The 26900-nt window shown below is 37.9% G+C and overlaps 4 protein-coding genes across 5 annotated transcripts; 3 read left to right on the forward strand and 1 right to left on the reverse strand.

Moving 5' to 3' along the window:
* Positions 1–16: 16 nt before the first annotated feature.
* Positions 17–1677, forward strand: mRpL39 (mitochondrial ribosomal protein L39). Its single transcript, XM_066289764.1, has 4 exons — positions 17–248; positions 306–488; positions 540–782; positions 1143–1677. Exons 1-4 carry the CDS (start codon positions 170–172, stop codon positions 1658–1660), a joined length of 1023 nt encoding a protein of 340 aa, XP_066145861.1. The 5' UTR covers positions 17–169; the 3' UTR covers positions 1661–1677.
* Positions 1664–4656, reverse strand: Cpsf73 (cleavage and polyadenylation specificity factor 73). The gene is made up of 14 exons (XM_066289705.1): positions 4445–4656; positions 4291–4354; positions 4138–4235; positions 3950–4078; positions 3712–3889; positions 3569–3658; positions 3369–3519; positions 3140–3315; positions 2953–3082; positions 2462–2899; positions 2223–2410; positions 2039–2167; positions 1868–1990; positions 1664–1815 (listed from the first exon to the last, which is right to left on the reverse strand). The coding sequence occupies exons 1-14, from the start codon at positions 4513–4515 to the stop codon at positions 1717–1719; spliced, it is 2064 nt and encodes a 687-aa protein (XP_066145802.1). The 5' UTR covers positions 4516–4656; the 3' UTR covers positions 1664–1716.
* A 154-nt stretch (positions 4657–4810) lies between these two features.
* On the forward strand, positions 4811–6022 carry LOC136343198 (SAP30-binding protein). The gene is made up of 2 exons (XM_066289778.1): positions 4811–5317; positions 5380–6022. Exons 1-2 carry the CDS (start codon positions 4994–4996, stop codon positions 5902–5904), a joined length of 849 nt encoding a protein of 282 aa, XP_066145875.1. The 5' UTR covers positions 4811–4993; the 3' UTR covers positions 5905–6022.
* Positions 6023–6521: 499 nt separating this feature from the next.
* On the forward strand, positions 6522–26766 carry RanBPM (Ran-binding protein M). 2 transcript variants are annotated; one of them, XM_066289719.1, is made up of 12 exons: positions 6522–6736; positions 15994–16158; positions 18956–19146; positions 19956–20140; positions 20927–21039; positions 21156–21265; positions 21316–21480; positions 21552–21725; positions 22032–22185; positions 22240–22382; positions 22442–22553; positions 22628–26766. In XM_066289719.1, the coding sequence occupies exons 1-12, from the start codon at positions 6544–6546 to the stop codon at positions 22765–22767; spliced, it is 1845 nt and encodes a 614-aa protein (XP_066145816.1). In that variant the 5' UTR covers positions 6522–6543; the 3' UTR covers positions 22768–26766. The 2 variants fall into 2 exon arrangements, with proteins under 2 accessions (XP_066145816.1, XP_066145824.1); XM_066289727.1 differs by lacking the exon at positions 6522–6736 and adding an exon at positions 6781–6924.
* Positions 26767–26900: the final 134 nt, after the last annotated feature.

The following is a 26900-nucleotide window of genomic DNA, read 5'->3' on the forward strand; positions in this document are numbered from 1 at the left end:
TGACATGTATCACAATCTCTTTCAAGCCATTTGTTGAGAGGGGGAAAGAGAGAAATAAAAATAACCTAAAATCCTATAGACGGCGAAATAAACCTGAAAATCAAACTCGGAAAGTTTTACTAAATTTCAATTAAAACCTAATGAAACCCATTGAAACAGCCAAAATAGCATGGCTCTGAATATTAACTCCTCCATTAAAAATAAAATTCTGCGGTCCACACGAAAAACAGCACATTATATCAGGCTAAGTAAATCATAATCATCACCTTTTCCTTCAACATATTACTCCCATTTCTGGGCTTCAGGATTTTTCTCTAACTGTTCCGAAGAATATCAGAGGCAAAATGAGATATTCATCTCGGAGCAAAAACGACAGCGAGACACTGTGGGTCGTATTGAAAAAATTGAAATTCAATATGAAGGACTGCTCGAAAAAACAAATTTGGTTATGAATAAGAATATTTCGACGCCCTTTGACTGTGTTAGACGTTAGTTCTGGGGCTACGCTCTGTTACTAGAATAATCAAAGGGAATTTTAGATTTGGGAGATAAAGTTAGGAACCGCTCAGTAGTGGCCTTAATAAACCAGTCCAGTATCTGGCACATGCACAAACCCCTACCTGACTCGTGCGTGTTAGATTTCCTACACTATCGAAGCCCAAATACCAGTATAGTAAATAAAGTTTTTTGGAGGACTTGCAGCTTTCTTTTAGGAGCTATAGCGTACAATGCATTTAAGTCTAACGTAAAACTTAATTTGCACAGCTTTCCTAGTCCAAATGGTAAGAAGCAGTTGCCCTCTCACAACTTAAACATAAAACATTTCTGGACAGTTTAGAAATATTTTTTGCGTTTATGTACAAGAAGGTACAATAAATATGAAGTATTAAAATTATAAAAACAGAACTTGTAAGAGGTGATAATGATTGAGGACAGCGTTAAGTTTTATGTGGAGATTATGTGAATTAAGAAAAAACAGACACTGCTACTAATACATTTGCTTGCAAATTTGCATTTTATAATTTATTTTTTTATATTTATAGTCCCAATTCTTGAATAAACACATAAAATTCCAAGCTGAACTTATTGCTGAAAAAATATAAATCTTCTATTTTCAATTAAAAATTAAATCATTTTTTTAGTTAGATCTGGTAGTTTTGTCTATGATGTTCAACTAGCATTAGACAACTGGGAACCAACAAAATCGGAGCTCAAGGTATTGTCAATAGAATTCATTAAGTTTTGCCAGAATGAGTATCCAATTGAATGCCTTGATGTGGAGAAGAACATTGCCCTAGAAATATTTAAGAACAACCCTCATAAAACCGAGCAAATACCAGATATTGCTGCACATAACGGGGAGAAAGTGACCTTGTTTAAAGTGGGGCCTCACATTGACATCAGCAGAGGGCCAATGTTGCCTAACACCAATCATATAGGCCGCGTCACTGTTAGCAATGTTATAAAGTTGAATACAGACATTACAGGGACTCCGGTGTACAGATTCCAAGGAGTAGCATTACCCAGGGATATAATGTTAAACCATTATGCTTATAGTCTGATTGAGGATAGGGCAAGAATTCTTAATTCTGGGAGAATTCCAGGGAGTCATGGGACATTAAATGAGGATAATAGTTTTGTAGCTCATATTACTCAATAAATGTTAATTATTAATAACTTTTTTATTACATAAAATATTTAAAATTTGTATAACTACTAACTGTCAAGTTGAGGAGGGGCTAAGCTCTGATATAGTTTTGACACTGCAGTCTGCACAATCTGCTCGAACGTTTCATCATTTGGACAACGCACTTCCTGAAAGAAATTGTATAAAATCTCTCAAAATTAAAAGTAAAAGGTTGCTCACCAAATTAGCGAGGTCTATGTCCGCTCTTTTGTCGTTCACACTCACATAGAGCTTTTCCCCTTTAAAAATTTTAGGTACCGAATCTTCACCAAACATGTCTTGTAGCATCTCAATTAAACATTCCTGCACAAAAACCCTATAATCGTGAAAATTACAATGATCTGAAATTACCTTAAAATGCATTCTATCGACTTTAACACTGGTTGACATGTTTTTCGAGGGGTTTTCTAAGAGGTCTGCCTGCAATATAGCAGCCACAACGGCATCTGCGTACATGTCGTTCACGGGATTTGCTACCCACTAAGAAAAATTCTGATTTAAAGAAAAATTGTAGACATTTTAATTATTAAGAAACCTCTAAGGTGACCATTTTAGGTTCTATAGTAATGTCTACAGAACTAAAAGCTCTCATCTTTCGGTCCCCTTCTAATGTTTCCATTAATCCGCAAACTTGCGCCAACATATGCTTTAAAACTCCAGGATTGCCGCTATAGGATAAGCTTTGCCTTTGAGTTATTTCGCTCAAACTCAAGTCAGTATATTCTATAAATGGCATTTTTAATTGAAAAAAAAAAATTATTGTAATGCAAATACTTGACAAATCATCGGCAGTAAGAATGTGGTAATTGAAGTTCCTCTTGACTAGAACCCCTTGTATAACCTTGCCAGGTTTGGGTTCTTCTACCGCCAAAGACCCCATAACTTTTGCAGTTTTTTCCCCTCTAAAGTAGAGCTCTACAGTGTGAGTATTCCTGGGATTGTGTAGTTGAATAGAAGTATTCTGATCTTCCTCGAACTCGCGCTGGAGTGCTGCTTTCAGCCTTGACATCTCGTTTTGTTCCCCGTGAACAAGAACAACGTGCGGCGGCTTTAAAATCTTGATAAACTCACTCGTTTGTTGGTAGTCAGTATGGGCCGAAAATGAGATATAATCAACCGACATTTTTAAGGGCAGTTTTTGGCCAGTCATGGTGGGGATTTCCTCTGGTTCCGAAAGAATGGTCTTGGCCAACGTGCCTTCGACGCAATAGCCTAAAATTTTTGGGAAAAAGTAGTAAATATTGATTTCTTTGTTAGAGAATTACCGGCGATTATGACTCCGTTTTTGGAGTCAGTGCACCATGATTCGAAGAGTTCTCTCGAGAGGCCGCTTTGCATCATCCCAGGGGAAGCCATAATAACGCAAGGGCCGATGTCTTCGAAGTGGTCAATTCCCTGGCAAAAGTGCAATTTAATTTAACAAAACAAGGGTATCTTTAAGTTTTTAAGTACTTTTAAGTTGGAAATGTGTTTGAAGATAAAAGGATTGTTAATGGCAATCTGCCGTTTGATTTTGTCATTCATGGCGTTGATGTAAGTTTGATAAACAGCCATGCATTTCTTAGCCAATGACGACGCGTAGTAGATTGGAATATCATGCAATTCTGAGTGCTGGCTCCAATATTCATCTACAAAAAAACACTTAACAATCATGCAAAGTTTTGGAACTATAATGAAATACCTAAGATAAGCAGTAGTTCTTGGGCTCTGCCCAATGCAAATACCGGAATAAGACAACGTCCCCCTCTGTTCAGAATGTCATGTACCAAAGAAGTAAACCGGTTTTCCCTATCTTCTCGATTTTCATGAATGTGAGTGCCATAAGTAGATTCCTACAGTTTCATTCAATAACACATTTCCCAAATTCGAAAAGTCGCTTACAGTTATTAACACGTCTGGTCTCACTGTGGGAATTTCTGCTGCCATAAGATGCCTGTCTTCTTGCCTCGAGAAATCTCCAGTGTATAAAATCTGAAATTTTTAATCCTCAAGTACAAATTGTGTATCTAACTTAAATTACTTACTTTAACACCTGCAATTTCAATCATAAACATAGCAGCTCCCAAAACGTGTCCTGCATTATAAGCCCAAAATTTCACTCCCAATATGTCTTTTTCTTCATGGAAATTTATAGTTTCAATTTTATCCATACTGGCTTCTAAATCAGCCTCAGTATATAGCATCTGCTCCGTGGCAATATTACTGTAATACTCATTTTTAAGAGACTTTATAATATATCAGAAAGTAGATATTTTACTTTACCTGACTTTAATGTAATCTGAGAGTAGCCATCTATAAATAGCTTTAGTGGCGTGAGTCATAAAACATCGCCCTTTGAAACTGGTTTTTATAAGAAACCAGGGTAAAGCACCCGAATGATCTAAGTGAAAACTAATGCCAAATTATCTTAAGTTCTATTATGCTGCTGTTATTTTTAAATTTAGACTTACTGGGAAACTAACAATAAATCTACTTCGTCAGCTTCAATGAGGTCTACAAATGGTAGAGCATCCATTCCAGACAGCCCTGGGTGTATGCCACAGTCCAACTAATATACAGAGAAAACATAAATTTGCAAATGTTTTCTGCTGGACAAAACATACCATTATTTTTTTGCCTTTGTACTCAATCATGATGCACGATCTCCCAACTTCCTGTCCGGCTCCCCTAAAATTACATTAAATGATCAATTTCAAGTTTACAATCAATGTAACAGTGCGAACTTAAATAGGGCGAAGACATAAGCCATATACATACAAAGGTCTTATGGTTAGTTGGTCACTTTCCTCAGCCGGAACTTGTGAATCTGCTTTCCGTTTATTCGACATTATTGCTTTATTATTGAGTAACTGAACGAGGTATGGAAAATATGTAGGATTTCCTTTTGATCCCCAAAGACCGGTGTTTCATACAATTTGTTTTCTTTATAATTTTCCAACCCCACTTTGTATTTCTGCTGCGCCTTTCTTTTAATTTCGTTAGAGGGCGCTGTTGTATTCACATACGAACAACAAGAACCTAAAACTGAGAAAATGCTATTCTAGAACTTAGTCGAATTTGTTAATACCACGCATTAGAGTGTTTTCAATTGTAAACACTTCATTCGGTTGAAAACATTTTTTTGATCACGTGATATTTCTTAATACTATAACCTCATTTTAAAAATGTCTTAAAAAGTATTTGCTATATGAAATTGTCGTGCGAAATTCTTTCTTTTCTAAGCGTAAACGAATTCTCATTCAACACTGTCCTAATCAAATTTACGTCTTATTCTCAAACTACCAGTTTTGTACCCATCAAACAATTATGTCAACATCGGCTCTAGCTTCCCTTACCGCTACCTACACAGATTCAGAAGGCGAAGAAGACGAAAAATCTCAGGAAAACGACGCTCTAACCTCCCTCAAAGATTCTCAGTCTCCTCAAGACACAAACTCAGCAAGTACTACCTCATCGAGAGTGGGCAGTCCACCAAACAACCCAGTTACAGTCACCACAAGGCTTGCCAAACTTGTCTCTTATCATGATGATACCGTTGTGTCCGATGAGGGTGAAGGTGATGATGAAATCCCACAGAGGCTAATTTTTATCCACGATAGTGATGATAAAGAGCAAGAAGCACTTCATAATGTAAGTAATAAGAAAGGTTTTGAAGTATTGTTAAATATCTAAACGGATTTCTATGGTTTCAGGTTGATGACCTTGATAATTTGATCCCACCTGAGCCCCAAGGAATTTGCTCTGCGGAATTGCAAGAAAAAATAACAAGACTCTATGAAAAAATGCAAACTCAACAAGTCGATATGAATGCTGTTATACAGAAAAGGAAGGACTTTAGAAATCCCAGCATTTATGAGAAATTGATACAGTTTTGTGGACTAAATGAGTTGGGCACAAATTATCCTCCAAGTATATATGATCCTTTAAAATACTCCAAAGAGTCTTTTTATGAGGAACTGGCCAAAGTTCAAAGGACTGAAATGGATAAAAGGGAAAAGGAGAGAAAAAATAAAATCGAGGCGGCTGTGAGCTTGAAGAAACTGGAGGAGGACAACAAGAACAAGAGGAAGAGTAAGTGGGACATGCCTGGTGGGGGAGCAGTTAAGGTTAATCAGCCGGGGCTTGTAGCACCACCCACACTTACAAGCTCAGCCACAGGGACTAAGACGACTGTAATTTCAGCTTTTGGCTCGTTACCTAAGAAGCCAAAGCTATAAGTGGTGGGAAAGGGGGGTGGCTTTAATGAAGACTGTAGATTAGTGTTATTGGGTCGCCAGAAAGTGATTAGGAGTGTATTGTGAATGTAATTTTAGAAAAGAAACTTTATGAAAAACATTTTTAGCGTTCGTTTTTTTCCCTAAAGGTTAATCATTTTTCGTTCTGACGAAGTAAGGCTTTAGTGAGTGTTTGTGATATTAATAATTATTCGAATATACAAGTGTTTGTTCCTGATTAAAATTAACGAAAAATAAATTGCCTAGAAATTGATAGCTTTGTAAGTGTGGTGCCATCTATTAATCAGTTTCCTCACTAATACACAAAGAGAATAAAACTGAAGAGACATCTGCACATCATTGACTCTCTCACTGTTGCCAAACCATGTACGAAATCATGTGATTAGGGATATGCATTTGTTTAATTTCGAATAATATAAAGGTCTCGTTGATCTACGTATTATATTAAAAGCCAATCAGAGTTAATAAATTTCTGCAATGGTAATTCGCTTATTCAACTCTTAGCCACCCCAAACAAAGCAAAGTTCTCTTATCGATCGATGCCCTTATTTGGAGACAATAAAAACAGTCGCGGACTCGGCATCGTCGAACAAGCTGATTTTGAACGACAATAGTTTAGTAATGGCGGCAGTGAGTAGTGGTCATATCGCCATGGATGTGCTAAATGAAACGCAAAACGGCCCCGTGGATCGTTTGAAGAGACTTTATCCCGCGGTGAACGAAGATAAAACTCCTCTACCGCGCGCGTGGAGCCCCAAGGAGAAGTACAGCTACATCGGGCTGTCTCAGAGCAATCTCCGTGTACACTACAAAGGTAAGAGTTTTCAAGGTTCGTTTGACCATTTTCTCTCACGCAGCGTGTTTTTTGCGTTTCGATTCGAAAAATGGGACAATTAATCATTGTTAATTCGAACTCATTTGGCCGTGTCATCGCCTCGATATGATGTCGTCCCAGAGGGACTTCTTTAGCGTCAAACAAAGAAATCAGCTGATCGTGACAGGGTGAGTTGGTTCATTGTGTATCGGGTGCGAACAAAAATAAACTGCGACTTGGCAAATCTCTCGCATTTTGTATGTCACAGTTTGACCCATCGAAGTCTTAAGATTTTCGGTGGGCCTTGATAAAAACACCGAATAATCGGGAATTAACAGCAGCAGTATGGTTTACGTGCAAACACGTTAAAATTGTTTGTTGGGTCATTACGAGGAATCAGCTTTAAAACGGAGGATGAAGTGCTGCTTTTATATGCGATGGGTATAGCTGATGGTGCGCAGTGCGCGCAAGTTGTTCAGCTCTAAAAACCAGTAGTTTTAAGTTGGAGTTTTAAACGGGAAAAGTCTCAATAGCTGCAGAGGAAGATGGGGACTGTTTCGGTGACGCGTGTGTCACGGTTTTTGGAACCCAGCGAAAAGAGTAGAAAAACGAAATTAAATGTTAACAGTTTTTTCACATCAAAAAGTTGATTTGAAGCAGATGCCCGGTGTACCTAATTAAACTTGTTACTTTTTTCAATTTCGTTTTTTGTCTTGGTGATTGTTTCGTGTGATATTTGTCAGTGTTCAGTTCCTTTTTATGTTTTCGAATTTGACCTTTTGTTCGAGCATAGATGACCAAGTGTTATCCGCACTTACCGAACAAGAAGCCACATATTGGTCATTATTAAGTAAAATACAGGGACAGATACGGAACACGTGACAAGCGGGTAGTGCGCCGCGATTGGTTGGGCACAACCAGCAAATGTGGCTTATCAAATTTGTCGTCGTCCGCTAATGGGGTCGTTAACGAATGCTATTGTATACTTTATAATAATCAAAATCGTTAAAACTTTAAATTATTTATTATTAATTTTGTACGGGAGAGTCGTTCTTCCGTAAAGGAGTCTCAGCACATAAAACGATGCTGCCTCGGTCGTGGCTGTGCGTCCGTTTTTCCTCCCGCTTCGTTGGCGAAAAACATCAAATTTCCTGTTAAAATTTGGAAATATTTTTGAAAAAAATCGTACGATGCCGAAGGTTGATTTCTCATAAACGTCATAAGAAGCCGATCAAGAATGTGCCGGACTGAGAGCAGGTAAATATCGTGCTTCTAAAATTCGATTTGATTTGACGATTCCCGGAATATCGCATCGCTTATGCTCGAGTCGTCGAAAACGCCCGATGACTGGAAAGTAAACCTCGATAGAGGCTCAAATTGGATGTGAGTGAAAGTTGACTTAGCAAGTTGTATGTGACACAATGGATAATTTTCTATCCAATTTCGGCGAATTGCAGAAGGCTCTTGTATTTTTAATGCTGGATCTTCTTAAATATCAAGATAAAATCGAGAGAATCGGAATTATGCTGCAAAGGCGATCTTCAAACGAGCAATCTCCAAAAATGACATGTGGCAGTTTTACAACTTGCTTAAACACCGAAAACTCCTAGTCGAAACTCACATCGAAGGATAGAGAGTTGCCGCATTCAAATGTAATAAGAAAAATTGCGAAAAAATGTACTGGGTGTTACTATTTTTTTAATATAATAATATTCCGACCCAGGAACCATGTGCGCGCGCCCCTGAAATTTCTGAGGAAACTCTGACACATAAGGGACGAAAATTTGAATTAAATCCGTCTAAGTCCTTTTTCTGCTTTGTCTCGAACGATTTCTACTTAGGTTTGCGCCGTGTGTTAGGAAAACATCGTGTGTAGGAACGTGAAACGTTAGTTTCCAATTTCGTTGGACAAAAGTTAATTATAACTCTTACACGTTTCTTACAGAACCGGGGTCCTGAATCGTGTGCAAGTCAGGGTACTGTTTATTCATACCTCATCGCGAATGCGTATTTGCCGAGTTCAAGAAGGAAAGTCGACCACCGGGAGAACCTCCCTTCATTTTCTGTATTCCGACGATTATTGTTAGAAAAATTCAGAGCCAACACCTTGGACATTTTCGGAACGTTTTCGAAAAAAGACTGTTGAGTTTTGGGCACCTAAACCCCAAAAGGTGACGCTAACCTGATTAAAGGCACAATTTAGATGAATCTTCGGATTCCCTATACAGGGTGTCCCACAAGTGTTTCATTATATTTCAGCGGGTAATAGTACATTGAAAAATAATATGACTCCCTATATAAACCATATTCCAATAATGCTGCATTAAGAAGATACAGGGTGTTAAACTTAAAACACACCTGGAATATTTCAACGTATCAGAGTATCAATGAACAGGCGAGCTCAATTATGTATTGAACAAAATGGCCACCAATTTGAACAATTTCCATAATGTTATAGCAAATTAATAATATTTAAAACAAACTTAATATTATTAAAACCATTTAGAGAATATCGTGCATATAGACGGTATTCAATTTTTTACTGGCAAACGATACGTCGGACGAAAAAGAGCCAAGTGAGCATTTCTCTTCTAAATGAAATTAAACTTCTAAAAATAATTTTTATTTTGATAAAAAGCAGTGGCGCACCATGTTTTTCTTTAAAAATGTGCCGAGAGGTGTCCGTACGCACGTCACTGGTGAAACGAAAAATAGCCCTTTTGCATAAATAAATGCGTCTACATTAACTCTCAAAACATGCCAAATTTCACTTACATATCTCAAACGGTTTTGAATATATCAATAAAAGTTAGATTTTTTAAGTAAAGTTTAACACCCTGTATCTTCTTAATGAAGCACTATTGGAATATGGTTTATATAGGGAGTCATATTATTTTTCAATGTACTATTATTACCCACTGAAATATAATGAAACACTCGTGGGACACCCTGTATATTTAGGTTTCACAAAGATAACATATACCATGTGTGAATCTTGAGCGTGGCATTGATGGCTTTGGGGGTGCCTCTTTTCCGTTAGGTAAAAAGGGTTACTTTTAGGTAAAGCGAACGCGGAATTACTCGGTCTTGCCTAGGCTCGCTTTCCGAGCGGTCTTGAGTTGGAACGTACGACATGGAACGAAAGGGGGCCTTATTTCTACAACCCACCTCCAGCAAAGGCCATTTTCAATTAAAAGTGACCGACAAATGTTTTTTTTTTTTTGTTAACCCGCACGACCGATTCGCAATTCACGACGTCTGGTTCGAAATGCCCGACAAGTTAATACATTTTTTGCGAATTGTTCTCATTCAACGTGCGTTTGTTTACACGGCATAATGTGGTAAATACGGTCGCTTCTGCACTCGTACAATTTAATAACAAAACAAAAACCGAGCCCATACTAAAATTAGGTAGTGACCCAGAAACGGTGAAGATGCCATGAAACTGTGCGCTTATGTTGTATCGCATGGAGAGAGAGAGAGAGAGAGAGAGAGTGAGTGAGAGGGAGAGCGACGGAAAGAGAGACAGAGGGAGAAGGGCATTCCTTTGTCGTGTCACCACATCTGCTCAGTAGTGATACCTTAATATTTTTTTCAATAATAAGGCACAGAATTGAAAGCGTCGTGTGTTAATCTAGGTCAAGTATCATGCCCTTTTCCTCCTTCGCTTATGCTGACAACAAAGGATTTTAGTCATCCAGACATAAATCTTGCACCACACTCTCAACAACGACACCATCGTCAACGATCCCGTTTCAATCGGCTGTTACGCAACTTTTTAATACCTCACTTTTGCCTCACTCACCTTGCATTTATTTAAAATTTGAATCCTCCTCCTCCTCCTCCTCCTCCCCCCCGTTCCCCCCTGAATTTCAAATTCTGAGTAGTATCGATCTGCAATGAAACGTAACATTAAGGTGAAATTTGTACGTTCCACGGCGGCGAAAGGAGTGGAAAATGATTGTGGGGGATCTGTTGATTATATGTTTTTCATTTGGCACGAATAGGCACCTAGATTAACATGCGATAGGAAAGTTCTCCTTGGACTTATCATAGTTGCAAACTCGGTGACTATAAGCTAATGAATGTATGTAGGTACGCATTTATTTTTAGTCAAACTGCTACATTTCGGCCTAGGAAAGACTGATGAATCGATTTTTCGTAATGGTTTTAAATAGGCATTTATTTCGGGCCTGGCTTTTGCGATTAATGGAATTGCAGAGAGCGTTTATTGTTCACTTGTGCGTTTATGGTCTGACATGTCGCCGAGATAAGACGGGAATTAATATCTAATTCGCCTCATTCATAGGTAAATTTCGTTGCAACGGAGAGGATTACGACGCGAATGATAGAGAATCGCGTCAATCAGCTCTTTCGAGGCTGAGAATCGACGTGCGTTTTTCCCTTCGGGACTAGATTTACATGCGGATCTCTCAAGCGACTCATCCTTCTTTATTTTGTGTAATTTCACATGTTACCACAACCTTGTAATTGGCATTAATTAATGTTTTTTTTGCACCGAGTTTCAGTGTGCATGCAGGAAATTAAATACTGATTGCCGATGGACAGAAAGAGCAACAATATTCTAATGCGCTACGTAATGAGAAGAACCAGTTTTTTGATTGATTGATTAAAATTGAACAGGAGCCGGTTGTTTTGATCGAGTGACCAAAATGATGGTATTCGGTCGAACGTCCCTGGCGACGGAATAATAGCGTGGTTTCTTCCTTCTGAATAATGCACGCTCAAAGAAAAGTTTGTTATAACGTCGTTATCAACGAAAATCGTTTTTACTCGTTAGAAACCGTACCGCGTCCACCGCGCTCGTTCCCTCGGCCATTTTGAACTTCGGCCCTACTTTAAGCACGTCCGACTTTAATTGTCCCGTTTGTTGTGTGCAGCATGTACACGCACGCAGGCGACGCAGCACTGACAGCAACAACGCGTGTGTCCCGAGAAGTAGGGGGGGATCCCACGTAATCTCAAAAAAATCACACTTTTAACGTTTGTTTTTATACTTGGTTGGGTACTCAACTGGGTAAATGTTCACTGGGTCGTTTTAATGCATTGCTGTGGGAATGCACGTTTCAAATAATTCAGAACAGGGGATCTACGTAAAGCCACCAGATATTACTAGCGAAAAAGGCAGGCTAGTTTTCTATTTTTAACCGTGGAACGTCGTTTTTAAAGAGTGTCACTTAAATGCCCGGAATGATTAACAATTAGCTCGTATTCTGATTTTGAATAATGGATTGTCACGAGCGTAAACACAACACCGTAACCGTTACCTTAACTGGAAACACTAAACTCACCAGGCCGCACTTAAAAAAAGTTCATCTTGATTTTCGACAAGTGAGAGTCCGTAGAATGGAGATTGTTGCGTCGAAACTTGCAATAAAACTGTAATGGAAAAGTGGTTTTTGTTTTCATCCATCTTTTACCATAACCTGGGGAAAAAACCAAAAGGAAATTCAAAAGCAGGAAGAGCGTTTCTTGTCATCCGTTACTGAACATCCCGAAATATCGCTTCGCAGAATTGAACGTACCACAGGTATCTCAAATTCAACAGGTGGGTTCGTTTTGTGGAAGCGAAACTACCATCCGTGAATTTAGAACTCGTCTGAGACTCCGAACCTCAAGTAGGACTTGGGAGCATCAAATACGTGTCGGGATTCGATTCATCTGTTACTCAAACGTTTGTTGGTAAATAGTAAACTGCTTAATTAACGCCCCACATGTACAGCCCACCTCCTACTACGATATATATAGGAATGGTGGGTCATGTAGTATTTGAATATTAATATGTCTGCACGTTGAAGATGCGTAAGGGTTGAATTCGGTAAATGAAAGTAAATTTGTAAAGAGAAAAAACAGAATCTGGAAACGTTCTTTTTTTTTTTTTTTTACTCGTCAGAAGACGACAAACGCATTAATGACACTTTGATTAGGCAATAATTAAGATTTTCGGGTCGAAGGGAATAAAGGGTCGACGTGGTGGCAATTAAATTTTTGCCGTAATAACTAAATATTTGATAAACATTGCGGAACTAGCGCAGGTTAGAAATTCAAACTTTCGAACGTACTTGAAGATAAATTTGTCGCGTTAGAACTCGACTGAATCGGCTAAGAAATTACGACTAAACGAAAACACACAAAAAACTTGACAACCTGCCTTTTGTAAAGCTACAGCTCACTGGTCTAAAAATCGATACAGACACGAAATTCCATGGGAAATACAGCGTTTCCAGATTTGGTTAAATAAAAGGAAAGTTGCGCTTGAAAATAGATTTACGACATGTTTTTCGATCTTCGTACTATTATTTTTGGTGCGGCCCCACTGTGTTTCATTATAGATAGATTGTACGGAATCCAGAATCATTCACTACTCGTTTTTCTTAAGTTCTGAAGACGTTGACAGATATGTCACGAGGACTTTCGGTCGAGCACTTAGCGAAGTGTAAATATTGTCGACAATTTGTGGTAACCGAGAATAGTGCGCAGTCTCGCTTCTTCGACAGTCTTTTCCCACTCACACGTAATTGTGACGTTAATCCCGAAAAATGCCAGAAGTCTGCGACCGCAGAATTTGGTGTTCATAATTAAAATTTTGTATTAATTGTTGGAGTTCCTCAATGTACGCTATCAAGCTAAAAAATACTGCAATGTTTTTAGCACGGTTTCTTGATTAAAAAAACATTCATAAAGCTCCTTAAAACCCATTATAGGCGAGCATTACTGGGAGACTCCGAAAAGCGCCAGTTTCTTTAGAAGGCAAGCCAACGAGTTCGTCAATTAGGCTCCCCCTAGATTTACATATTCCTCATTAAATATTCAAGAATAAATCGCTAATTATAACGTTCTCATTTAGTTACAGCCGAGAAAAACGACTCGAAATCAATCTGCGCACTTTCAATCCTAAACTGTCGTCCCGGACAAAATCGGGAGGTAATTAACATACAATAACGCATTCGTCGATTTTTTTTTCTTTGTATTAGCTGGAACTAATATGAAGTCGCAGTATCCGAATCGGCCCCACGTCCGCGTAGTCCGGGCGAATGAACCGCGAGACTGTCGACTGTCCCGCAGGCCTCCACCGAGGACAATCCCCTTTGCTGCCATCCCAAAAACACCGACGATCAGAGGCGGATGGATATTGCCATGGGGATCTTTCGCGATTCGGTTACTTTGCTGATTGTTTACGTGAATTTGACAACTGCAGACGTTAACCCCCGTAAAAGAGATTTTTCTACAGCCATGCTTTCCCGCACATTTTCCTAAGTCTAATAACCCATTCGTGACTTAAAGTAGATAGTTCGAAACTTTGATCTACGCCTCTGCTTTTGAGACGGTCTTCGACCGTAGTACGCCGTCCCATCCCGGGTATATTCAACTCATTGATTTATAAAAAAAACTGGTATATCCGTTTCGGTACAATATACGGTAAATCACTCCGATAAAGGGACATAGGGGAAGATTGAAAGTAACTTGGTGCTCAGTTAATCTGGTACCGCAAGAACGTTATTCTTGACGATAACCTAATTACGGAGGATATTGTTTGTAAAAATTTTTCGCTCTCGTTATCAACGTGGATCGATAGGAAAGCCTAGCAAGTTTAACGCCGTTTCTCGTTTCAATGTCAGAGGTTAAAGTCAAGTTTCACAGCAAATAAGGATAATGTTATAAACATGTTCCGTACGTCCAAGACGAATTATTCATGTTTTCTTTTATTTAGTTATTTATTTATTTATTTTTGAGGAACGACGCTCACACGCTCGTCACATCCTTTCTGTTGCTCTTGCACGCCCGATCTTTAAATTTCAAAATTTTAAGTAAACACGAAAGTCCTCAAACTGGCATTCCTTCCAGATTAACTGGGACACTCTGGTTTATGTGATCGTGCGTGATCTTCGTTGATCGTTAGCTCAAGCTCAGTAACAGTAAAGGAATGATAATACACACGCTTCAAAGGTAAAAATAATTCAATTTCGAGTTTTGCAGTAATTAACTGCCGAAATCCCCGAGCAAAATGGCGGCAAAAAGCGTGCAAAATGGCCGACCGGTTTTCCCCTTGACGTTGTCACATTTTCATTTTCACGTTCGTGTATCAAACTCGGAGAGATCTGTACGAACCACACCGAGGTGTTCTATTAGTACGTGAATTGGCCATTTTAAGTTAATAATGTATTCTTCAGAGAAATCACCATAAAAAAATTAATGAGAAGTCGTAAGAGGTCTCCATCACGATTTCGCTAATATTGCACAGATTGATTTCGCAACGAATAAGTTGCACTTGCATATGGTCTCCCGCTCTTTCCAGCAGAAGCGTCGGGGGGGAGGCCACCAGACCTACGTAAATTCGTAAATGGTGGCTCTTGAGGACTGAAATGTATCAAAAATACCGATATACAGGGCCGTCGGACAGGAACGAACAAACTCCGGTGAAAGAGTGGTATTAATTTTGTTGTTAGAAGAGAATTTCATAGGTCAGATAAAAGCCAGCATGCGTTTCATAATGGTCACAGAATTACACGCAACGATGCATTGCTACCCAGGAACCGTTATCAAAGAAGCGTAAAATGAAAGAAAGTGCATGTATTTTATTTATTAAAAACCTATGTATTTTCTCCTGTTCGGCAAACATAGATAACGCTTGGTTAATGGTAATATATATATATATAATAACCTATTCTTGAACAAGAGATAAATCTCAGACACAGAAAAGAACCAAACACTACAAAGAGTAATCATTAACACAGAAAATAGCTATCAAGCAAAGACAGATTTAATTAGGTACAACGATCCGACGGCAACCAGGAACCTCAAATCAATGTTTTGCATTGATATCATGACTAATGTGAGAAAAACTGTCTCCCCTCAGTGATAGAGAGAGAGAGAGAGAGAGAGCAGATATTTCCGAGTACTTTACAGTTTTAAAATAATTATCTCTCGTTCGCCGTTTATTCTCTTTTCCATCGTTTTTCCTGGGATCTGAAGAAGAGCACATATTTGTCACCCAAAAGTTAATGGGGATATTCGTACGAACCCTTAGTAAAGGGTAAATATTGTTCTCAGTTAGTTTTAACTAAGATTAGTGTACAGTTTCGGCCGCTCTAACGACCCGCACTGGTGTGTTAGGTGTTATCTCTAAAAAATAAAAGATAGAAACATAATGTTTCATGCACTTTGCAGCCCGTAAAAACTGCTGTACTAAAGACTACTATAGAGGGGTACTTAGCGTGGAAAATATTTTGTTTCAGGTCATGGAAATTCGCATAGAGACGCCGCAAGCATCCAGGCGACTCATCCCATACCAGCGACTTGTGGTTTGTACTATTTCGAAGTAAAAATTGTCAGCAAAGGCCGAGACGGGTACATGGGCATCGGGCTCTCCGCTCAGGGAGTTAATTTGAATAGATTGCCAGGTGAGAATGTGTAGCGAATGATTTAAATGATTTGAGGCGCAGTAAATATGTGAAGATTAAACAAGAGTATGTTTGCCTATCAGAATGTTTATAAGCGGCTTAGGCACTGTACCGAGTGGTCCACGTTCGATGGACGCGCCATCTGAACAATCAACCTGAACTAAGAACCACTAATCATTGTCTTCGTCTCTGTTATGCACGCCATACCCTGCATACATTTTTCTTTTTTTCGTAATTCTTGCTTTCAGTTCGATTCGGTGCTAAAATTGTAAACCTCTCAATTCTGAATCGTGCTGAAAGTTGAAGACTCTTTAGACATCTATTTTGTCCTCGATTTTTTCCTAAAACTAGCGTCAGTGTAATGTTGTTATTTCAAAATTTCTGCAAACTTTGGTGTGTCAAAATACCGTATTGATGACGTCAAGGCAAAAGGGCAAAGAAAAAATTCAAAATCGCCATGTGATGCGGTCATCAATAGAGCGAATTGACGTGTCGCGCATGTTCGTGCACCAATTTTGTTAATTTTCCCAGACGTCTGAATGAGCGACTTAAGAGCAAACACCCATAACAATTTCAAAGTGTTACCACATGTTTTATTATTGATTTAGATTGCGGAAAACTTGTGACTTTTGAAAAAAATCTGGCAACGCCGTTTTCTATATTTTTTCCATCATGCAACTGGACGACGTTGCCAGAATTCGTTTTTGGTTCGCGATTTTATAGTACCAATTTTATTTCTAAATATTAAAATTTTCTAATTAAATTAAAATGAAACGGGCTAATATTAAAGTTTGTTAATAATATTGCAACTTGCGCTGAAATGGCGCACGTAATCTCACATGCATGTGACAGTATTCCTTCTAGTAGAAGAAGTTAGGGTCGATATTGTAAGATCGTGCGTCTCCCCGGTTTTCCCACAATAGATAATCAACTTTGCCAAATTTAGTTTTTAAGTCACAACCTTTGGTGCTTCTGAAGTCGCATTTTGAATTAAATCAGCGACACTTCAATAGAAATAACGAAGGTTAGTTCGGGTTGAAGTGTAACCTAATACCTATAACTATAATGTAATGACATTTCTTCAAAAGGAAACAGCGGCAATGTGGCAACGTCACGTCGCTCTTTGTTTCTTGCAGATAGGCAACAGCGTTGCCAAAGTTAGTTTTTAATTAGAGATTTTATATTGGGTTTTAATAAGATTTATCTCTCTCAGAAACTTTTACCGTTTTTCGCCTTTAACATTCGTCACTAAGGGCGCCATCAAGGCGCCGTTAAGGGTTCAAAGAAATGCGTGAAACAAAGAGCAATACTGTCCGGATGAGACGTCGGTCCGAATAATTTCGACTTTGAAAGCCTACGTGAGTTTTGAACTTGTCAGACGGGCATTTTGATGCAGATTAGACATGTTGAATTCGATTCTCATTCGAAATGTAAATGGGCAAACGTATTCGAAATGTTTTGTTTTAACGAGGTCGAAGGCATTTCAAAGGTGAACGCATTATGGTTTCAACTAAATCATTATAGTGATTATTGTTATTCAATCGCGTCATTTACATAAAACACTTTGAATCATATTCGTGCGCACTCTCTCCGGCAAAAGCGGCGGATCGTAACCGCAAATTAACAATCAATTTAGCAACCGAAATCGTTGACTTTCCTTTTGTTCGACCTTCGGCTTATTTCAAGGATGAAAATTTTGCAACGAGTGTGACAAATGGCCAATTTTGTAAAAAAAAAGGAAAAAAAATATGAGAGATTAATAATTGAAAGAAGCATTTTAACGTCAGATCGTATTGTCGCCGAATGGATTAAAAAGAGACAGACATAATCTAATTAATAATATTCGCGTCGACGTCGATTTTAGCTTCACAATCTTAGCGTTGTGCACCAAACCTCAAAAAAATCATTCAGCGGCGGCGGGGTACATGTTCCAGCGCATCGTCAATGCACGGTTTCAAGGTACGGTCTCGGCTGGCCCACAATTTCCTTTTACGCGTAAAAAACCCAAATAAATATTCCCATTCTTAGATCTTACCGTGACTAAACTTCTGTAAACAAATAACGCCATTATCGATAATTCAATGGAGTGGCAACGTCGTGTTAATTATTTGTTTTAAATCTAACACAAATAGATTATTTGAATATTTTCTTTTATAATTCACGTTGAAATTTTGTTGAATATAATGTTCAACGATGGCACAATGTGTATTGCAGTGTATCGTTGGTGCACCAGTTCCAGGACTCGATGCCGATTACGCCTTTTTTTCAATTTAAAAAATTTAAGGGAAATTTTGCAAATATTATAAATATATTACTGTTGACGCCGTTATGCAATAATAATTGTTATTCAATGGCGTTATTTGCATAAATCACTTCAGGTTCGTGAAACTTTCTCCCGCGGAGATGTAATCGTCGTGCGCTTTTTTCCTAAATCTTCACCAATTCAAGTTTAGCACATTTTTTAAGGTTAATCACGACAACTTATGCCAACACTTTTGCTCGTTTGATTCCGTGAATTTTTGCGTTCGCTAAAGAATCCAACTCAGCGTAAAATTATCAAAATTGTAAAAAAATTCACCAGGCAGTATCTGTGAAAATGTAGAAATCAAGGTCGTTTTCTTGCTTTCCAAATTGTTTTTTTTTTCGTTGAGGTTATCAGCACATTAATAATTTAGCCTTTACAGCAATACGCATGTAGCTGCGACTTTCATTGAATGCTGCTACCACTATAAATCGTTAACATTCATGTTAGCGATGCTAACTAAGGATGTTTATATAGGGTGGGGCATTTTTTCAGGCTGGGATAAACAGTCGTACGGGTACCACGGCGACGACGGACACTCGTTCTGTTCATCCGGGACCGGGCAGCCCTACGGGCCCACGTTTACCACTGGGGACGTCATCGGATGCGGAGTCAACTTCATTGACAATACTTGTTTCTATACGAAGAACGGACACCATTTGGGGGTTGCATTTCACGATCTACCGGTAAGGAAAATACATAGATTTACTCATAATTGGATCGAGTTTATAGTGTTAATTGCAATTAGCATAAGCAGTCTTGTATATCTAACCGTCTTTGGACGTATTTACTTGCATAATAATAATGACTTCTAACGAGTACCATCGAATCGAAAGTGCTGTTGGTTTCGTGGCCGTCATAGTCCAGATAGTTCTCAACTATTCCGTTATTATTAACAATAATTACTCACTGAGTTCGCTTTTGTTGTCCTGCCAATCTCTACTTCGATAACACAGATATATGTCAATTCGATACACACAAACACCGTGGAATAATAATTGTTGTACTATTATATGAATAAATCGTCATAATTTACACATAATTTGATTTATTCTAAAAATGAACTGTGCTCAACGACAACTAAGTAAACTGACACGCAAAGGAGCAGATTCATGGCGAACGTAATAGGGCAGTATTGAATTACTTTTTTGTTATTGTTTGCGTAGTAACAATCTTCATATGTCAGCCAATCGATTGCTTAATTTGCATTAAGTGTATCCGCACCTATAAACGAATGATCTTGTCTTTGTTTTAATCTTAAATAATTGAAATTAGAATATTTGTGGACTGAATAACCTTCGCAATTTCTATACAGATAACCCAGTTATTTATCGGTTCGTTCTCATTGATTAATAACGTGGTTTTGCACATCAAGTGTTTGATATTAAGTAACTGTGTTACTGGAAAACTCTCTAAATAATTGATTGATTTTGAAATTTATTCAACCCATTTTGAAATATACGAACCTCCTAGACTAAAACAGAGGGTTTTTCAGCCCAATCTGTACCCCACGGTTGGTCTGCAGACTCCCGGAGAGGTGGTGGACGCGAACTTCGGTCAAGAACCGTTCGTCTTCGATATTGAGGACATGATGAGGGAGTTAAGCGCTCGCACTAAAGCCGAAATAAAGGATTTCCCTTCGCCGGGCACTCAATCCGAGTGGCAAGCCATATTAAACAAGTAAGTTCTCCCACTTCGACGATTGTTAATTAAGAAAATAATTTTTTAAAACCGATTATGATATCGTTTTTCATCATATTTAATTCTTATTTCTATGAGCGTCCGTCATTTTCCGTTAATCCCCAAAATTTCCTTAGCTAAGTTTACCGATTTGTGGCTCTGTGGACCACACAAGGGACTGCTTATTCGTAGGTACTGGGTTTGATACCCATCCACATCCCAAAGTTTATTAAAAAAAAAAAAAAAATCTAGTGAAATATCGATAAACACAATGGTTATTGACTTTCTTTAAACGAATAGAAAATACATTACTCTATGCAACTTTTTTAATTTCTAGGAAATGCAACTCCACGCTCACTTTTTGTTTCGAGGGATGGCCGCTCCTTTTTTGTTATAGTAGAAAAGGTCATTCGGCGGTAACACGGTGGATATCACATATTTCTTTAATTGTTTATTATTAATTGAAAAGGTAGAGTCTAGGAGAACGCTGATATATGCAATTATGACTACTTCATTTAAAGAGAAATAACATTAATTTTGTATGTATTTATTTTGAAAAAACTACAACATCGCGCTTGGCTTTCTCTCATTCATTTTCAAAATAGCATTCCTCAATGAAAAACGTCATTTCACATTCCTGTAACTTTTTATGGGTAGAGAGACGAATAAATAGTGCTATAAACATACACCATGAGAGGAAACTGCAAAGTCTAATTTTAGTGTTGATATGGTCGTGTGTTTAACGCCAATAACCGTATAAATATAAACCAATTTCTCTCGTTTCAGAATGGTCTCAACTTACTTAATCCATCACGGCTACTGCAACACTGCGGAGGCGTTTGCCCAGATCACCAACCAGCCTTTTACCGAAGACATTCATTCTATTAAGAATCGCCAAAGTAAGTCTTTCCCCGTTCAGACCCTGTCGCATCTGAGTCAGTAAACGACTTAAACCTACGCTACCGTCCAAAAGCGTTTTATTAATGGGGGTTATACCTAGTGATTGTATTTCCAGAAATCTTGAAACTAGTCCTATCAGGACGGATGGGCGAGGCCATTGAAAGGACCAGCAAATTATATCCGGGACTCTTGGACAACAACCAGAACCTTTTGTTTATGCTAAAGGTATGTTTGCTACACGTGAAAAAACTGGGTCGTTAATTTGTAGTTTCTAGTGTCGCCAATTCGTGGAAATGGTGAATGGTTCCGATATAGAAGTTTGCCATAGGAAGTGCGGCACGGGGGTGCTTTCATCGCCCAAGTCAAGCAGCCCTATCCAGACTTCCGTTATTCAGTCGACAAAAGGGTTTTGTACTAATAAGGCCAGCAGTAAGCCTACGGTACGTGTTTTGTAATGTTTCGGTTTACCCAAATGTGACGGAGATTTCCTTTTATTGCGAATCACTTTTAGGTAGAAGAAATGAATCATACGAACGCGACGCATAATGGCAGTTGTTCCAGTCCGACTGTAATTGAGACTGTCGACGATTGCATGGACGTTGATTTGAGTGAGGATTGTCCGAACGGTCAGGGTTGTCCCAGTTGTGAGAATTGTCCTAATATCACTGATTGTCCAAATATACAGGTTGGTAAGAGAAGGGAATTGTTTAGTTTGCAAAGTCACATAGAACTGGGTCTCGAAAACGAACAGTTCATTTCGGTAATAATTCATCTGAGTTTATTAATACACTGAGTTGGAAAACAGAGCAGGGCAATACCTGAATTCAAATGAAATTTAGGTCTTGAAGAGACACAGGTATATTCGGGGTATAACATGTTTAATAGAGCCGAAAACCAGGGTTTTAAGTACGTGGATAATTTACGATTAATGCCATAACAGTAGTTAGAAGACCCCTATCACATATGGCCGAATTAGTTATTATTTTTATAGGACTGTCAAAGCCAAAATAGTAGGACTTTTCAAAATGGAAGCGATAGTTGTGTCAACGGCAAAGAATCAGTAAACGGTTACCAGAACGGAAATAATCATTACAACAACAGTACGGAAGAGCCGGACGGAGATTGTGATGAAGACGACGACATGGGTAAAACTGTTTTTCCCAGTTCAAAACAGTTTTTCAGGGGAAATAAAATTCCAGAAGTGGACACGCCGGTTTGTAGAAAATCCTGTTCTAAACCAGCCGTAGAAAGGATATTAGAATTCGGTAGGGAACTTTATAGCATGAGCCAACGATTAAAGGCGGACAGGACGACCAAACAACATAATCAACAAATGCTAGAGGTTAGTTAAAAACCTTAGATTATAATAATGAGTTATATTCCTATCAAATCAAATTGCAGGACGCTTTTAGTTTATTAGCTTATTCAAATCCTTGGGCGAGCCCCGTGGGGTGGCAATTGGAGTCGTCGCAACGGGAGGCGGTCTGTGCCCAGCTAAATTCTGCCATTTTAGGTATGATCTAGCTAGATCCTAGATTAGGATAGATCTAGATGTTAATACAAATGAGAATTTTTGGTGGTTTTCAGAATCTAACAATAAGCCGCGAAAGCCGCCCCTAGAGGTGGCCATGGCACATGCGCACGAACTCTCCCGTCTCATGTCCCACCACGGTCTCGGCTCGTGCGCATTTGCAGCCGTTTCCGAAATAATCAAGCAGGATCAGTGACGTAGCGGCGACGCCCTCCGCGGGTACTTTTGCGGTCGGTAAAGGGACAGTCCAGCCGGCTTAGACCGGAGCGGTTGGTCGGGGGTAGGTCGTTCCCCACCCCTGACGGAAAAATACAAAAGATAAATCGAATCGCTGACTGCCATTCTCTGATCGAAGGGTCGCGTTTCTGCCCATCCGGGTTGGTTTTCTTGAGAATTTTGCGAAACGCGTACTCCAGCTGGTGTAATTCGTATGTAGGGTTCTTGCTATGTGCACAAAGAATATAAAATTATTGAGGGTTCATTAGCGGGGTGTCGGTGAATTGAAAGGTTAATGTAATATTAAATTCGATAATTAGCAGCGAGACTATGTTCCTTTGTTTCATAAAACAGGGGTAACGCCGGAGATACGCCAACACGAAACGATGCAGTGTCATCATGTTTTGCTGGTCATCTATAAATATGTCAATGTTGTTATGCCGTCAAAAGATTAAAGAAAATGGACAACAAGACATCCGGTGGTCATTTTTAAAAATGGATGTGGAAACAACCAATTCGGGAGTATTTAGTACAATCAGGTTCTAAACGACAAATATGTTTGAACAAAGTGACTATGAAATATTTCTGCAGCGTAACTGCGCTTGCTTCATCGGTTATCATTCTCTAACTAAATGTATTGTATTATTCTAACAAAATTTATTATTCAAATTTAGTTGAGAGAAAGAGCCCTGATGAAACGTTCGCTCTTACGCATCTATAATGATGTTACTGTCACTTTGTTCAAAAATGGGCAAACTGTAATACAATTGTACAACATTGGCTAATTTCCGAAATATTATGAAAGTTATCTGCTCGGTAAGCCACCAGAATGTTTATACAGTTTAAATCTTTGAATCGAAGGAATAAAATTATTCATTACTACCTCAGTTCCAAATACTAAGAAATAATTGTTTTAAATAAATTGATTGAAGTAATATCAAAAGCACAATTTAATTGAAACTAAAATATAAATAATTGTAACAATACAACAAATTATTATTTAAAATTGCAAACGTACGCGAAATATATATTTTATTAGTTGATAGTATGATGGACAAAAATGTGTTTTGTAGCTTGAATAGCTTCAGTTTTTCAACGAATACTAATAGATTAGCCGTCTTTCCCGGCAGAGTTTTTCTTTTGATATGTGCGCTAGTCTATAATTATTACCTTAACAATTCATAATCCATAATCATTTGTAATGATAGCTATACGTTATCCACTGTTGCTTTTGTGACATCTTAAAAACTTTTTTTATACGACTTCAACAAGTTCACCAATGTTTTCAGATGATTTTTGGTACTTTATAGATTATATTGAGTCGAAAAACCCTAGATTTAAAGCATTCGGATCGAGACTATATAGGGTGACTGGTAACGAATGTTAATATTCCATCCATCTTTGACGCTCATCATGAAGAGGTTGATCGTCAAAATTGATCAGATGTAGCTTAGCGTTGTCACGCTGAATGATATTTTTCATTGTTACTGAACATTTTTGTTTTATTGTAGTAATTAATTTGTTTCTTAACACGTTTTGTAAGCTCTATAGATTTTGTAACTAAAGTTCCTTTTGGTCGGTTTTTGCCGTCCGTTGTACTTCTTCTATCACCAAAGGTCAAATGTCAAGTTTTCTGTCAAAGTACTCTTTCTTATGCATATCAAAACGTGCTCGTCCAATAGCAGCAAGAAACTTCAATTTTACCACAATGGATTTGCTCTTGGCTTAGTGACTAGGATCAGATTCCTCAGGAAGCAGGTAGAATTTCTGCTTCATTTTGATAATATAAAACCATTTTTCATCAATTTGTATTTAGTCAAACATACCTTGAAATTGGCCATTATCATTGACAAATAATAAACATTATTTCAAACGTTTCATCTGGTTGTCTAAAGTTGATGACGATTTGAATGAGTTTTTTGATTTCTCTGATCTTATATAAACGACATAATTATGTTACAGAAATATCTATTGAATGACTCGACGTCCGTAAAGTAGTTCTACAGTTTATTTCATTATTTCTTATCGTTGCTACTGTTTCTTTGAAATCCTTTCAGTTTCTATACGTACTCTTGTCTTTGCCCAAACTTTTTTTAACTGATGCCCCCCGTACTTTTTCGTGAATTGCCACGGTATAAAACTATTTTTCGATTGAAAAATTTGTGATTTTGTAGCAGAAAATGCAAAAGAGATTCACGTGCATCGCTATTGATAACAACTTTTGTCGTGGTAAGGGATATTAGAAGTAAACCACTAAATAAAATTGAACATAAACTGTACGTGCAGAGGGCGCACTTTCGAATTTAGACAAATGTGACGTTTAGCACTACCACCAACTTTAAAGATTTGTAGGTCGATTAGTAATTATTCAAAAAATATGCGATTGGCAGTTGAACTAAAAAAACTGTCGAAAGTCCCTATTTTAGTTAAAAAAAAATCAAATTACTCATTTAGTTTGGAACAGAGGTGGTACAAGTTTACACGGGGTTGTTTTTATAAAAGTCATTTTCCGTTGATAGATTCAACGGTTTGAATTGATAAGACTTTGTTCTATGCGCCCTTGGTTAAAATTTGACAGTCTAATGTGGATAAACTACTCCGTTTCATAACAAAATACATTATTAAAAAAAAATTGTTACGGAAAGGACATTAACGAAAAAGGCGTATTTACTCACTTGTGGGAGGTTAGTTTGCAGTCGCTTTATCCAAAAATGGGTAAGTCTATTTATTCCGTATGTTGACTGTAACTCACATTTCAAAACTAAATCTTAATTGTTGCGTCAATTCTTTAATTATCGAATTTATTTTGCAGCTGTTCATGTTGCATTGTATCTTCGTCTACGTAAACGCTAAATATTTCGAATTAAATAAATTTTTTTTGTGTTTACGTTACGTTCGTGTCACGGTCTGAATTATTTTCCTTCATAATGACAAGTTGCTAATGACACACTATAGGCAGTTTGTCGACTTATGTCATATGTCAAGTTATTCGAATCTAAAATAGTACCCTTTTTTCCCTTGAAATGTTACCAGAATGACGTACACCCATCAATTCACATCACCTCGCTATTAGGAAGTAGGTCGTACTTACATCCGAGCAGTGGATCTTGTGTTTTACAATGTGATAAACACCCGAATTCGTAGCAAGAAACGGACGCATTTTTTTTGTAAAACACAAGTTTGAGCAATTAAAACGTGAGGTTCAGTTTCCAAAATATTGTGCTTTATGTGGGCAAAATATATTATGCTTTCGATTAAGGATAGCGGTAGAACTTAATAATAAGGAATTTTTGATAGGCGTTTGATTTAAATGGTCTTCAAAGAAATATTTGCCCGGATTAATCCGAAATGCGTAGACTTGGGCGGTATCTTTTGAAGTGGAAGAGACGCTGTAATAAAGATAATACGTCACCGTTGTTAGTTATTTTAAATTAGCATTGTCCCCTTTTTTCTTCGCATTGTTTGACAAATTGTTGGCAATCGGCCTATCAAATTAGCGGGTAAGGAAAAGTAATTTAGGGTAAATTAATGCAATCCATGTGTTTTGGACAAGTTTGTTATTGGTACTATCTAAGGTAAGAGCCACAGCTTCGGGTGTAAGTACTTTTTTCGGCAGTAGAGATTGTCGTTCGTCTCGGTATAAATATTGTGATAAACCTTTATTTAGAGAGAGTGAATCGGTTTTGTTTCTCTGCCTAGCCAAGGATATTTTTTATGTTTGTACATAAATATCGCTAGCAGAAGAGAAGAATTATTATATCAGATGAATTACATAAGATACGTTGTATTTGTGACCACGTTTATTTCTATTCTTCGGGCGTTTACAATTTTTCAGATTATATCGACAAATAATTCATAAGGTGTTTTTATTTTAACGAGTAGTCCTATACCGTTTTTAGTGATAAACCAGAATGTAAATAAATTAAAGATATGTTTAATTGATTAATAATTTATCGATAATAAATTGATGATAATGCAATTTCGCCTGTTTTTTTTTTTGAAATCTAAAATCGAGATTTTCATCACATGAAACGGCGGAGCCCACTGGACACATGAAGTAAAAAAACCATTCGAAATCACGTTCTAATCCACGAACAAAAACAGCCTAAATTA

Source organism: Euwallacea fornicatus, chromosome 1 (assembly GCF_040115645.1).
Source record: "Euwallacea fornicatus isolate EFF26 chromosome 1, ASM4011564v1, whole genome shotgun sequence".
Lineage (NCBI taxonomy): Eukaryota > Metazoa > Arthropoda > Insecta > Coleoptera > Curculionidae > Euwallacea > Euwallacea fornicatus.

Bases quoted from the DNA above. Each gene is read 5' to 3' on its own strand.
- mRpL39 (XM_066289764.1), top strand. From the start codon at position 170: ATGGCTCTGAATATTAACTCCTCCATTAAAAATAAAATTCTGCGGTCC. The intron at 249-305 runs GTAAATCATAAT...TCTGGGCTTCAG, and splicing joins AGCACATTATATCAGGCTAA to GATTTTTCTCTAACTGTTCC. The intron at 489-539 runs GTTAGTTCTGGG...AGGGAATTTTAG, and splicing joins GCCCTTTGACTGTGTTAGAC to ATTTGGGAGATAAAGTTAGG.
- Cpsf73 (XM_066289705.1), bottom strand. From the start codon at position 4,515: ATGTCGAATAAACGGAAAGCAGATTCACAAGTTCCGGCTGAGGAAAGT. The intron at 4,236-4,290 runs GTATGTTTTGTC...TCTGTATATTAG, and splicing joins ACAAAGGCAAAAAAATAATG to TTGGACTGTGGCATACACCC. The intron at 2,168-2,222 runs GTTTCTTAATAA...AATTTTTCTTAG, and splicing joins CTAAAATGGTCACCTTAGAG to TGGGTAGCAAATCCCGTGAA.
- LOC136343198 (XM_066289778.1), top strand. From the start codon at position 4,994: ATGTCAACATCGGCTCTAGCTTCCCTTACCGCTACCTACACAGATTCA. The intron at 5,318-5,379 runs GTAAGTAATAAG...CTATGGTTTCAG, and splicing joins AGCAAGAAGCACTTCATAAT to GTTGATGACCTTGATAATTT.
- RanBPM (XM_066289719.1), top strand. From the start codon at position 6,544: ATGGCGGCAGTGAGTAGTGGTCATATCGCCATGGATGTGCTAAATGAA. The intron at 20,141-20,926 runs GTAAGTTCTCCC...CTCTCGTTTCAG, and splicing joins TGGCAAGCCATATTAAACAA to AATGGTCTCAACTTACTTAA. The intron at 21,266-21,315 runs GTATGTTTGCTA...TGTAGTTTCTAG, and splicing joins ACCTTTTGTTTATGCTAAAG to TGTCGCCAATTCGTGGAAAT.